At 37.1% G+C, this 14336-nt stretch overlaps 1 protein-coding gene across 1 annotated transcript in view; it reads left to right on the top strand.

The window, feature by feature from the left end:
* The window catches only part of TSPOAP1 (TSPO associated protein 1), a gene marked incomplete in the record, with an annotated part of 80026 nt that overhangs the window by 37597 nt on the left and 28093 nt on the right, over window positions 1-14336 (top strand). The window contains 3 exon segments of the mRNA XM_072415641.1: window positions 9477-9560; window positions 13049-13138; window positions 13221-13343. Of these exon segments, the coding sequence (XP_072271742.1) occupies window positions 9477-9560; window positions 13049-13138; window positions 13221-13343 (297 nt within the window).

Genomic DNA, 14336 nt, shown 5'->3' with positions numbered 1-14336 from the left:
TTGCCGCTTCATTTCCTCGCCCACACGTTACGGTAAGCATTGCTTTTGTATCCCGTTAATTCAGTGTTTTGCGTACCGTGTTCTTCATATTTTAATTGATATACTGGTACCCGTTAGACAAAATTTTATACCGATGTTTAATCGAAAATTAGGGGTGCGCGTTATACTCGAATAAACACGGTATATTTTCATTATATTAGGTTCATAGTCCATTGCTGTCTGTGTTGGGGTAGATCTTTCTATACTTGTTAGGATTACTGCACGGCTGAGAGCCTCCATAGTGAATTTCAAAGTGTAAATATGCGCTCCTGGTTTATTGGGCTTTTCTGTCTGCCTCTTCTGTTCTAATGCAGTGGAAATGACAGGATCGGTGCAAGCCAGGACAGATAGTGTTTGGGCATTCATTTGTACACCATTTACAGAGGAGTGACACCCCAACCTCTACAACTGTCAGTCAATAAAAATGCTCCCTGCTCTGTACATTAGCATTCATTGAGCTTTGTATGTAGTGGGGGGGGGGGATGTTCTCTTGGCCTTTCAGTGGTGGTAATGCCTCCCGCTTTAGGATGCTGAATATTGTTGTCTAAACAGAGGAGGATCCTCCTAGTACTGGCAGCATGGGAATGAAGTGGAGGGAAAAAGATTTAGAAGAATTCACACTATCGCTGGACTGCATGTAAGGGCATCTTTGTGTTTTATATTTTTAAACAGTTTTTTCCCCCCACTTTAATGATTGGGCGAGCTTTATGTTGTAGGTAATTGTAGTGAATGGTGCAATCCATTTTTTGTGAACAAAGATCAGGACACGTATGGCAAGCCATGGATATGGATGGTCTCCCAATCTTCCTGAAAAATGAGTGACAATTTTTTAAAACCTGGAAAAAAGCTTTAAGCCTCAAGGGGAATCGAAGAAGGCCTCACCAGTTTGTAATTTATTTTTTTAGTATTCAGCCAGCCAAGCCAGAGTCTCTTAGGTGAAGCAGAAAGTCCATTTCTTAAAGGTTGAGAGTTGAAAGCTGTTCTAGAATAACATTCTCTTACTTGTACCTGCAGTAGGTCAGTATTTTATTTAAACCTCATATAGAAACAGGGAAGAAATTGAATTTCACATTTATAAACTGTTCTTACATTTTACAAATGGCACATAAATAGTGACTAATTTCTTTGGCTTAAGAAATGATTAGAGTAATATTCCTCTTCTATACTGAAATGTTTCTCCTTACCTAAAAGTGGATTTTAATTTTTGTTGTGGTGATAGTGTGCTATAGCTGTGTAGCTTTGTGTATTTTTAAAGGAAAACTATCCATTAAGATTTTCTTTATCTATTTATCTGCTTCCCCACCCTGTGAGTGCTGCCCACCAAATTGTACACTTGTCAGCTTATATCCAAAAATCTTCTAGGTGTGGAAATTCGCTTCATACTGCACATTGACATAATTAAAAATGGTACTCCCCGGCTGCTTTAAATGCGTTTAACTCCGGGCAATACACAAAATGTATTTATTAAAAATGTATGTGAAGTTTATTTTTTCTTACATTGTTTACATTACCTTAGTATTGTTTTTTTATTTAGCTAATGGAGTAGTACTCCTCAAGAATATTATACATTTAGTAGCCATTTGGCTACCATTTAACAACTCTAAATTTGTGTTTATCAGAGCACACTTATAGGTGTGTAGTCACTGCCCCCCAAGCAGCAAAAAAGGGGTTCTGGTGATTAGAAAATATTTAGGACATGCAGCAATTAGTACACCATGTAACTGTGCAAATCATGTAACTGTGATTTGTTTACCTATAGATTTGTTATTAAACATAACTCTAGTTGGGTGCACTTCTGTTTTAGGGCTGTGTGATTTTTTTTTTTTTTTAAATGATCTGTGTATTGCTATTTGCTCTTTCCCCCCATAGATGCTGGATAGTACAGAAGAGGATTTTGTGTGCTGTCAGTCATGACACCTGCTAAGGACAGCCTTTAGGGATTTAAGCTTGTTCCATTACAGATGGAAACACAGCAGATGTTACTATGAAATACATTGCAAAGATCTTGTGGATATCACTGTGAATTTAGAGACTAGTATATGCATGAGAGACAAAGTAAAAAACTCTTGACAGTAGGAGAATAATTTTCTGGTATTTAGAAGGCTCTCATTCTCTCTTCTCCCCTGTTTATCTAGTGGTCTGATCCTCTTAATCCTTTTGGTTGCTGTGGTAGCATTGAGGATTGGGCTACTGTAGCAGGTAGGGCACAGCTCTCTACTCATTGCTGAATTGCCGGCATCAAATTGCAAAACACCAGACTTACAGGTACAGTGGCTACCATTTGTATTTACTTCTGCAGCACAGTATAACACAGTTATGGCTGAGATGATGATAGTTGTGCAATTGTGGCTGAACTAAACGCTTTTCTTGGTATCTTAAACTGAAACCATTTACGTTAGACTGGTTTTAATCACCAAGGCTTACAATCTGTAATAACTTCAAGGAAAAAAAATACAGATTGTTAGCCTGCAAGCTTTTTTTTTTTTAACTGTAATATGTCACTTTATGTTTTCCTTATAGAAAATATGGGTGGAGTGCTGGCAGTAAGCAAGAAGAGATTTTTTTTTTTTTTTTTTTTGCACAAGTAATTTACTGTAATTTAGGTATGGATCTAAAGTCTTATTAACATATGGTCTTTTACGTGGGTATGTGAGTAGATCACAATGTTTGCATAAAGTGACCCAAGGCCTGCCATGCTTGTGGGCAGCACAGGTCACCTGGCACAAGATTACACAGTTATAAATTAGACATTTCAGCTGTGTATGTTTTCAGTTGGTAAATAAGATGACCAAATGACTGCCTCTCCTATATCCAAGTATTCTGCCAAATTATTTGATTAATTCCTGAGATGTGCATTATATTTGTATTTCCTTACTTAAAGCACACAAATATTTGAGAATGATTTGCATTGTAAGTTTTTATGAGATCTGTCCAGGTCATATACGGGGCTAATTCTCACTTTGCCAATTTTTGCACTTTGCGTTAACTTTCAAATGTTAATGTAGCCCTTTAATTCTGAGTTAGCTGCCAATGATGAACCTTATATAAACAAAGCATGTTGGGATGACATCCAAAATGCATGCTTTTTGAAAATGTGTATTAACTTGCACTTAAGTAACAAGTGCAGTACTCCAAAACGTAATGATGCCAACGTGTGTTTAGGCCCCCTAAACTGAATGTGAATCCTAAATGTATTGTAAATACAAATGTTTTTTCTAAACTAAATTAGCAGAGCCTAAGGCTGGGTTTATGCAGTTCTGTGGGATAAAATATGTACATTAAGGTGCTGTAAAGCAGCCCTACTGCAAGTAGAACAGAACCTGACCCTTTTCAGAAATGCAGCACATTGTTTTGAAATTGAGAGCTTTATAATCATTTATTTTAAATCAGTGGCCATTATTGAGTTTCAAAAGCATGGGCATAAAGGGCTAATTCTAACCAACCATATTCCAATGCCACACTGCAAACTACAAGCTGCAGTTATACTTTGATGAGCTGCAATCATTGACCCTTTGCAGTAACTCACAGCAGTGACAACGACTTCCTACCGGAAGTGACATTATTGGCCTCTCCTCTCCCACAGCCCTTACCTGCAAGAACAGATCTGCTGATATATAAAAAATGTGAACTGCAGGGTAAAACCTAACTGTAATCTATGTACAGTCCTATTTAAAAAAGATGATTTCGCTTAATTATTCTTTAGCTTAAATATTTTTAGGTGCCTGTTTCCATGCTCCTGTTTTCATGCACTTGGATCACATCATTACATTACCCTAATTTCAATGCAGGTTGCACCATCTCACATATGGGCAGTAACACGCTGCAACACTGCTCTGTTCTCCTGCACACAAACTTATACAACTTTTCTTTTCATCCCTCTCTCTGGGAGTTACACACCCACCAGACTTAAAAATCCCCAAGTCAATTAACATTTTAGGAGCAATTTATTGACACTCGTGACCTAAAATCCCCACTCTTCATTCAGGGATTTGTGATCTCATGAGTGTCAATAAATTTCTCCTGAAATGTCGCTTTACTAAATGATTTTCTTTTTTTTTTTCCTACTACACAATAATCTTATAAAATCCTACACATACCATGGAGCCCTTGTAGCTTAAAGCTACCTTTCTCGCTTTTTATGTTTAATTGAGACATACATGCATAGTGGAAGAGCATATATGTACTTAATTGAAATAACGATAATTGATTTATTTTAATATAGATTTTAATACTGTTAGTCCCAATAAAAGTAATGATTATTATTTAAAAGTTCATTGTAATCTCTGTTTTCTACCCTCACTATGTCTAGTACTGCTACTTCCATCAGTCCATTCACGGTTTGACCCTTTCAGGAGTTCTAAATGCCCATGCTTCTTGCTGCATTCTGTGGTTTTATTCTCTGTTCTTGCATCACAATAGACCCAGCAGTGACTTGGGAGGATGAAACAGCAAGATGTGCTGGGAAAGCATCATTCCATGCTCCCAGAAATTTTAGGCCCTGTGTAGACTGACAGAGGGAAAGGTAAGAAACATGGGCCTCCAGAGCTGTCACAAACCCTTCTAAGACTGCATACACACGTCAGATAAAAGTGGTTGGAAATGAAGGATAAACAACAAGATCATTCAATGTTTGTTGAATAAAACTCTGTCTAGCATCAGACCAGCGATGACTTTGGAGTCTGGCTTGTAACAAACGACCATTTGAGCAGATCTGTTCATGTGATGATTTGTTGCTATCCAGCTTGTATACATACGTTTACAGATCGTGTGCAGTTCTGCACATACTGTATTTGACAAACAAATGTTGTTACAACACACCAGTACACAAGATATTCAATATTTTGTCTCCCTCTGTGTCTGTCTCTGACTTTGTTGTGTCTACTAGGGGGTGTTGAGAAGTTCCTGGCTTTGTCCAGAAAGAAGAGAGCCAGAGTTATGAAATAACACATTTATTCAACATATTCCCCCCTGAGACTGATGGACTTGGTACAGCGTAGTTGCAGCTTTTACATCTTTCAAATAAAAGTTCTTTGGTTGGGTTGCAAACCAGATCTCAGGAGCATCTTTGACGTCAGAAATGTCCTTATAACGTTGCCCCTTCAGGTGTTTCTTCAAATTCGGGAACAGATAATAGTCCGAAGGGTCCAGGTCAGGTGAGTAGGGGGGATGGTGGACCAATTGGAAACCCAGGGTGTTAGCATAATACGGTTCGGTGATACTGCCCTGAGCCAGAAAACGAACGCCATTACTTTTTTGAACAATTTCTGGGTTTGGAAATTCTTCGGCCACAGGGACCCGCTTTAGCGCCATTCCTTTAACTGGTCCTTGGTTTCAGGATCATAGATGTGGAGCCAGGTTTCATCCTGTCACTAACCTAGCCAAAAATTCCTGTGCAGCTTCAAAATGGGCCAAAACGGCTTTGGATGCTTCAACTCATTCCTTCTTCTGATCCCTGTTCAAACATTTCGGCAACCACTTTTTTTTTATTTTCATCTGGAAGGGGTCAAAGCCAGGAACTTCTCAGCACCCCCTCGTATTTGAATGTCATACTATTTAATTTATACATATAAAACATAGTTCTCTGTGTCCTAATTTGTCATTTGTTTTATTTCCACTGACCATTATCCTACGTGTGTACGTAGCCTTAAAATGGTCATTTGCACATTTAACAGGCTTGGACACAAGCATATTGGTCCACTTGCACTTGAAATATCTCAGGACCACTCATCTTGCTGCTGCACATAGGATTAGGAAATTAGAAAAAAAAAAAAGCAGAGCGCACACTAACAGTTTAGGAAATAAAACTTTTTTATTCAATATAAAAAGAAAAAACAAAGTGATGCTTACAAAACCTGGTAGTTCATGTACTTGGCATGTATTAATGTGTATTTGCAAAAAAAAAAAAAAATAAAGTCTTCTGTGTTGCTTTCTACAGATCCATTGATTTTTGTGGTTGGACAAATTGGGCTACACAGTCAATGTGTAATATTACAATAAAACTAAATGCAATACAATAAAAACTTGTGCATACTCAGCTAGTGTATAATTCAAGGGAGTTACATCATTTCATGACTAGGTAAAGATACTGGCACCCGCAACGAGAGGCTCAGTGAGTTTTTTTTTGGGGGGAGAAATTTGTGAACAGGCAGGTGTTTGATTTATTGCAAAAGGAATCTAATCTGTCCCTTCTCCAATAAAGGTCTGCTTGCAAATTTGTTTGTTACAACATACACATTTTACATTTACAGTTACATTTTAGGAAACATTTTAAAGAAGCAGTGTTCACTCCTACAGATTCTGGTGTTTCTTTAGCAGAGGATAATCCTTACGATTTAAAGTCATTTTGACAGTTGCCAGATAGCAGCCCTTCACTTAAAATGGACCTAAATGTAAAAAAACAAAAACATAACCATGAGGTAGAGCTAACATTCATTGCATTTCTCTTTTCATTTTTGTGGTGAAGAGTTAGAACCCGTCAGGTTTTCACTGCTATCTAGGGTACATTGGCTGTGAATCTCAGCGCTTTGTTTTTCAAATTACTTGTTTTCTCTATCTCCAGACAGACATGACCAGTGTCCATACACATGCTTGTTTTACGGTGTGGTAAACGGCTTGGCAGGTGCCAATTCTTCAACAGAAACTAAAGCCAGTGGCAGTATTGTATTGAAGGAAAAAATCCTGATCTAGATACAGTATGTTTTCATGCTCTGCTCTAATTGAAATGTGGGCCACTTACTGTAGCAGCAATAAAGCAGAACTAATCCGGGGTTACTCACCTGTCACTATTCCCTCGCAGGGCAATGCCCCTTCTTCCTTCTCTTCCTGTAGTTGATCTTCAGCCATCTTGATTGGCTAGGATGACGTTACTGCCATGCAGGCGCATGGGAGTTCATACATTCCCGGTACACGCAGGGGGAGCTGGGATTGCTGCTTATCCTGGGACTCCAAGCTGACACCACACATGTGCAGCTCAGCTTTTTCCAGATACCCAGAGCCACCAAGCAGGTAGGAGGGATTACTGCACAAGGAACCCGCTGTGTCCCTTTCTAAGATAATTACCTGATTGTGTATTCTTCAATGTGGTACTTCCGCTTTAAGGGCTCACAGTTATTACACCACTGCAGGTTCAACCATCTATCTTGACTCCTCTGGTAAAATGTTTACAGTAGCTTAAAATCAAATTTGTGACTTGATAAGGAATTACCTATAATGTTATCACAACTATTTTTTCATATTGCAAATGCAGGATCCCTTATGGCTTTACTGACCAATTGTTTCTGTATTGTCTGAGCCTGGAACAAGCATGCATGCAGATCAGGTGTTTCTGCTTTACTTGCAGCATGCTCCTACCATGTTATGCTGAAGCTAAAGAAATCCAGACAGCATGTTCTTTAGAAGCTAATTAACGACATGTAACATCTTTTATTTGATACATTTTTTTTGTGAAATGTGGCACAGCCTTGAAAATACATTTTTTTTTCTTCATCGCAGTATACTTTCCAGTACTTGGTGTGTACTTGTTCCCAACCCTAGGTGGGAATGAGGTTGGCCTTTATCTTTAGCTGTTTTGTATTTGTACTCCTTTTGTATAAAACTTAATACATTAAATAATAAATTTACCTCAGTTTGTGAAATAAAGCTGCCCATAGACAGAAGGTGGATGTGTATGTGGGGTTTTCAGTCTATAAAGGTAGCATATCTTCAGAATGCTTCAAAAACTTGCAAGGTCATCTTTACAAACCTGGTAAGTTAATCTAAAAGCAGAGAAACTTACATCATGATTTCTACCCTTATAGATGTGTGTTACCAAAATGCAAACTGCCAACACACTATTGTACTTTGTTACATAAAAATAGTGCATGCTGGATTCTTTTTTTTTTTTTTTTTTTTTCCGATGTGCTGGTAGCTGATTTGAATGGGATGCCTAAGCAATGCACTTAACACATTACAATTTATAAACCAGAGAACATTAATTATTAAGTAACACATGTCACTGTCAGTTCTGTAACTTTATTTCTTCATTTTTACCTAAAACATCATTTTTACCCCGGTGGAGCCCCTGCTAAAACCAGTTTATGTGGGAGTAAGTGGGGAAACCAGAACTATACAGGCATCATCAAACAGGAGGCCAATCATCCACACCTCCAGAAACCCCTAGTAACCTCTGGAAGAATCATTTTTGAGATTTCTGTTTTGCCTAATATGAGATATAGTTTGCTTTTGAAAGTATTAATTCATAAGAAAAGTTTATATAAGTTCCCCTCACATCCCTGTTTACAATCTGTGTTAACTCTTTTATTTTTTTTCTTCTGGGTTACATGCAAAGTTTAGAATAACTGCCCATAATCATTTACAATAGATGAAATAGATGTTAACTGTTATTTGTCTATTAGTGCAGGAACAGAAGATTGTGTAATGTGTGTGCATGTCTTGTTACTACAGCAGGCAAGGATTTCCTTGTGATATATGGGATTAAAAAAAAAAAAATCTAGATAGGGCCTGAAAAATGTCATAGGAATAGAGTGATATTTGATTGTAGTACAGCAATATTGGGTGACCATTTGATCTCCACATGTTACCCTCTAACTAACCTAGGGCATTTATCTTTCACATCACTTTGAGTGTGAACTTCTCTGAAGACGCAGTGGCATGATTAACTTACTTACTAGTTTGTTTTTGAGAAATAGCTCTACACCATGGAGTAAAGCCAATTGACCTTTCTTTATAGGGCTAGTTTTATTATTGCTTATAGAACAACTTCATGGTCAGCATCCAGTGTGCCTCCTCAATGGGGGTCTGGTTTTCTGACAGGAGATGAATGATCTGAAAGGTCAGCTTTTGCTTGATGTTTGTTTCAGTGTTAAACAGAATATAAATACAAAGGCAAAGAATAACCATTCATCATCATCATTTAAATGGGCCACAAGATAAACAACATAACCAGAGTTTAAATTAGTAATGAACTTCATTGATTTGTTTTTGCTGCTAAACCTCCCCTTGAGTTTCTTTGTGGTTTCAAAGTATTGATTGAATAGCACTACAGCTCTTGTTAATCAGAGGGCATATTTTACCTTAATATAGGGAAACCCTCATTCAATTCTATAGTTGGGATAAATAACTGCAAAAACCCTAAAGGTGAATTTGCTTAGCAAGTTTATTAGACACAACAGAATGTAATATTAGTTTGATGTCTTAATATTTTAAACAGAAGTGTTTTTTTCTTTATGTTTTTGTGTTCGCATTAAATAAAGAAAAATATATGTTGTTGCTTAGTATTTGGAAGTGTATTGTGTAATGCAATTTTTGTTACATATTGAACTTTGCTTCCTCATCTTAAATTCTACAAGAAAAAAAAAAAAATAGCACAATGCTGCTTAGACTTGTGCACATACATATACACATGAATTTAAGTTTGCTTCTTCTTTGTTTTTTTTTAGGAACTTGAACTGCGAAGAAAACGGAAAGAATGTGAAATATTAGAGCAAGACGTAAAGAAGAAGCAAAAAAGATGTGAAGAATTGGTAAGAAACTCACTCACTGACTGCATTCTTTTTGGCTGCTGATTGTCAGGGGAAAAACATTGTTTGTCAGCTGTTGTTATGCCAATTACGTCATCTGCTTGAATGTTTCCATAAATTCACAGAAATTGCATATTATAGCCTTCTTTGTGTCATAACTATACTGGATTAGAATTCTTCTAACAGAAAAAATTGAACTCTCTGTTTACCACTCAGCTGTACTTCACTTACATTAAAGCTTGGAGCAGGTTGACTGAATTTCCAAGTATACCGTCCCTGATTTGTATTTGATGTGGACACAAAATGTGTCTTTGTTGTTTGTAAGTCATCCATATAAAACATGGGACATCTGGGGGTGGAAGAGGAAGAGTTGTGATACCAAAAATGTTCCTTATGAAGCTAATCATTTTCTACTTGTTAGGCTTTGCCTAGGGTCAATATGAGAAATTCTCAACTGCATTACCTGTCCCTTCTGCAATACAATTCCTGTCTGATCGCAATTTTAATGGTGTAGCTATTGTACTCTAAAGTTTAAGAGGACAGCTTGAAGTTTTGTTTTTACACATTGATTAATGAACTGAATGTGTCATTTCATCTTTTTTTGTGGTAGGCTTTTAATCATTAAGAATGCATGTGTGACAGGATTTATTTTCTGTGCTAAAAACTTATCCCAGTCTGCTCTTAGATCTTGATTTTGATGCCACCTTCACTCTATAGCACATCTGCATTTGAAAGCAAATATTTAATTAGTGTGAGAGATGTCTTGTGGCAGTCAAAAAAGAGGAGTTTTTGGCTTTTAAAGCTTAATTCTTACATGCAGGTTCTTATTTGTAGGCTGGTTCCTTCTTGTTCCGTTGGGATATTGTTTAGTATTTAGGGAAAGAACAAAATAATGCAGACAAACACATATGAAATACCAGTTTAGTTAAAAAGTCAGGCAGAATCGGATACATCTGAAAAGGCAAGGCACATTACTAATATTATAGAAAGAACATTAAAAATAAATAAAAAACACATTTGTTGTTTTTAATTTTAGGATGTTTTCCAAATGTTTTCTTAATTACAAGTAACATCACTAAAAATGCAAAACCGGAAGGAAGGGTTTCAAGTGGGAAAATAATCAGCAGTGAGTCATTAGCCACACTAAAGATCTCAATGAAGGATAGGTAATCACCTAACCAAAATGTAGTGATAATATTTAAAACCGTTTGTTTTCCAAAACGTACCATATACCAGGTATATGTTTGTGTGTCACTTTTAAACATGTTGCTGCATCCTTGAAGATACAACTCTTTCATCTTCTGTGTATCTTTAGGTAATGTCATTGTGGTAATTTAAGGTGCACAAACTTTTACTATTTTACCTTTATTGAATTGAATCATTTATTAAAATGCATAATTCAAATCTTCAGTCAGTCTAGTGCAATATGTCTGCCCCCTAAGTATGTAAAATTGCATATAAACTGTAAAATTACATATTCATGAGTAATGTTTGCTGTTTCCTGGAACATCAGTAATCGTGTCAGATCCTATGCTTGGCCCTACCTACCACTAAATTTAAACCACCCTGTATGAAAAGACATGAAGAAAGTGTGCAATGGATTTCTGACTTTTTCAATGAAAAAAAAAAAAGTGAATATATTTATTTATTTATGAGGAATTATTCCAGAACCCAATACTTTCAGTTCTGGACTAGCATAAGAACATTGCTAAAAGGATTGTGTCGGACTATTCTCAGTGTCTAGCAGGAAACATCATTTTCTATATTTGATCTACAGATTTGTTATCAGTATATCTTAGACAGCCCAGATATACAGAAATAAGTTACCTGTTAAGTAGTGGAATTAGAACCTGGGGATGCAGGGGACATACATGAGTAACTCCTCTAATAAATAAAATGGGCAGAAGCTTTTCTTACATACATTGGTAAACTCAGAGATGTATCATATCTCTGTGGAGGGTTCTGCTACCAAACACAACCACGATTAACATATTCTTAGGGCAACATAATCGAAGTGTCAAGCGGAAAAACCTTTTTACTGCATAAACTACAGTAGGTTTCATATTGAGGATATCTTCCTAACGGTCTTGACTCTAGGGCTATAGAAGCAAGAAGGAAAATTAATTGTGTATGGGGCACATGTGTTTGGGTACGCTGGAAAGTGGCTAAACTGGTTTATAACTTGTTGTAATGGTTGAAGTACCATGTACCTCTTCATAGCCTACAATTACATCTTTCAACCACCTACTACAGACTGGCAAAAACTGTCAAAACAAATTTAACACAGAATTTATGACAGATGTTAAACCACAATAAATGTTGTAATTGTTTAAGAAAAAAATTTTGTATTTGAATTTGACTTTGTTGGACTTTTAATCCTCTGTATACAAACACTGAAAGATGAGGGACAGCACTAGCTGGCAACCAAGACTAATGCACGCAAATGTGCAGATAAGGAACATGATGCCAAGACGAAGAAGCAGTATGAACAAATGGGTGAATTGTTTCTGCATCTTCATCTTGGGTTTATTGTATATTTGAAGCTGAAAAAATAATGTCATCCACCTGACTCTGTCTCCCAGTTTAATGGAACTCCTAGAACTGGATGGTACAGGATCATTTTTTTACTTTGGTCAAAAAAACATACACATGATCAAACAGATGAATCAACACTGTAGCGCAGTACAGGAGGATAGGAGTGTGGACAGTGGGGAAGCAAGTAATAGTTGTAGAATCTAATTGTAGTAGAGTATGGATGGGTAAGAATTCAGAAGAAGAACATGGCGTGTCCGAGGAATTGGCAGAGGACTGTGTACAGTGGAGAAGTGAGTAGGTTTTGTTAGTAGACCGTAAGTGCAGTGGGAAAAAAAGAGTATGGCAAGGTTGTGTAGGAGAGGAGTGTAAATTTAAACCTTAATGCATACTGCACACATCAGGTGATCTGTGAAGTTACAATATACAATGGTACCTGTGCAGTTGCAGATTCATTAGGTACAGTAGGAGCAGGCTGATGTGAAGCCTGTGGAGCAGCACTGACATAGCAGTGGTATCATTAGTGAAAGCAAAATTTAGGGGCATTCCAGCATTCATCCTGATGTATGCATTGCTCCACACATTATTTAAGTGTGCTGACACCGCATTCCTCGGAGTATCTCCTTTAGCTCCAGTTCATAGTTCTTACCTCTGTGCTTTTCCAAACAGGCTCTGAGGCGATCTCACTTACAGGTTGAGGCATTTTGGGTATAAAGACTCCAGGAAGATGGGGTTCTAACTCTTCCTCAATCTATACAAAACTGGAAGACATAGGTTTTGCCTGAACTTAACTGAGATGTGAAATGGAAAAAAATTGTCTAGTGTCAACTTACTACTTTTTTTGTTTTTTGTTTTTTAACTTCTACCCAGTACTACAGTTTTTTTAATTTTTCATTTATATCAAGGTAATGTATTCTAGTGGAAATGCATTATTTAACTGTGTTTTTTTGGGGGAACAGGAAATCAGACTTCAAGAGGTGCAAAGCGAAAATGAACGCCTTGTGGAAGAAAATTCAAGGCTCTGCAGCACAGTGAAGAGGGCAGCCAAGGTAGGCACCATTCCATGTGTGTGTTAGTACAGTGTATGGCATTATTGTGCCAGTCCCGGTGATGATAAATCTGTTTTTGTAGGTTGGAGCAGAAAATGCTGACTTGAAGAGAGATTTATCTGAGGCGACTGAACAACGAGATTCTGCCCTTAAGGAGAATCATCGCCTGCACAGCAAGCTGGAGAACTTAGAGCAAGTGCTGAGGGTTAGTGCTGAAACAGAATGGAAAATTAGGAGCTTAATGTGTGCATTGTTATGTTTGAAATGTTACATATTTTAGGTATATTTTTTTTGCATCCTGATAAGAGTTCAAAATCAGAGATGTTGTAGAATAGCCCTTTCAAGTCACATAATGTAGTAGTACAGTGTTCATAATAATACCAGTGTGTTTAAATAGCTAAATAAAGCTTGAAATCTTTATAATAGCTTTTATTTCCATACACCCATGCATTGGGAACACTTCACATATAATCTAGTTTACTACACAATTTAATTTGAAGGTTTTTTTTTTGTTTGATTAAAAGCAGATTTAGAAAATGTCACCACTGTCAGGTCTGTAGTTTGCTGACATATGGATGGAGGTTTTCTGGGTGTAAAGGAAATCTTTTAGTGTGTACTGACTTTATATTACAGTTTGGTCACATCAGTTGCGATGAATGTATTCCCAGTAGGAGGCGACCTAAGTGTGAAATAGCCTAAAAATTACCAGTACATTGTTTCTCCTAAGAGTATAAAGCTGCATACACACTTCCAACTTTTATCGTTGGAAATGAACGACGAACGAACGACGAATGATCGATTGGGCAAAAATCGTTCGTAAAAAGAGTAACCAACGACGCCGACGAACGAGGATAGTCGTTGGAAATGAACGACCAGACCGGCGGATCGGATTGGACGACGATCGTTGACCATCTATCGTGTGTACAGTCGTTCATTGATCGTCCATGGTATAAAATATGATCGATTCTCATGTGTAGTTTGCATTTTAGAATTTACCCTTTATTTGAATTTGTTTTAAAGCAGGAATAAACCAGTTCTAAAAGCTCAGTAGTTTAGAACAAGATAGCTTACATTGTTCAGGCTTCTCTTCTTGTATTATTGTGTCTTCAGGCTTCTCTTCTTGTAATATTAAGTCTCTAAGTTAATTGTCCATATTTTTGTCCCTTAATTTGTCCAAAAAGTACCAGCCTGTGATTTT

The sequence above is a fragment of the Pyxicephalus adspersus genome, chromosome 1 (genome assembly GCF_032062135.1).
Source record: "Pyxicephalus adspersus chromosome 1, UCB_Pads_2.0, whole genome shotgun sequence".
Taxonomy (NCBI): domain Eukaryota; kingdom Metazoa; phylum Chordata; class Amphibia; order Anura; family Pyxicephalidae; genus Pyxicephalus; species Pyxicephalus adspersus.
The sequence above is the reverse complement of the archived record's forward strand: the minus strand, read 5'-3'. Positions and strand labels throughout refer to the sequence as shown.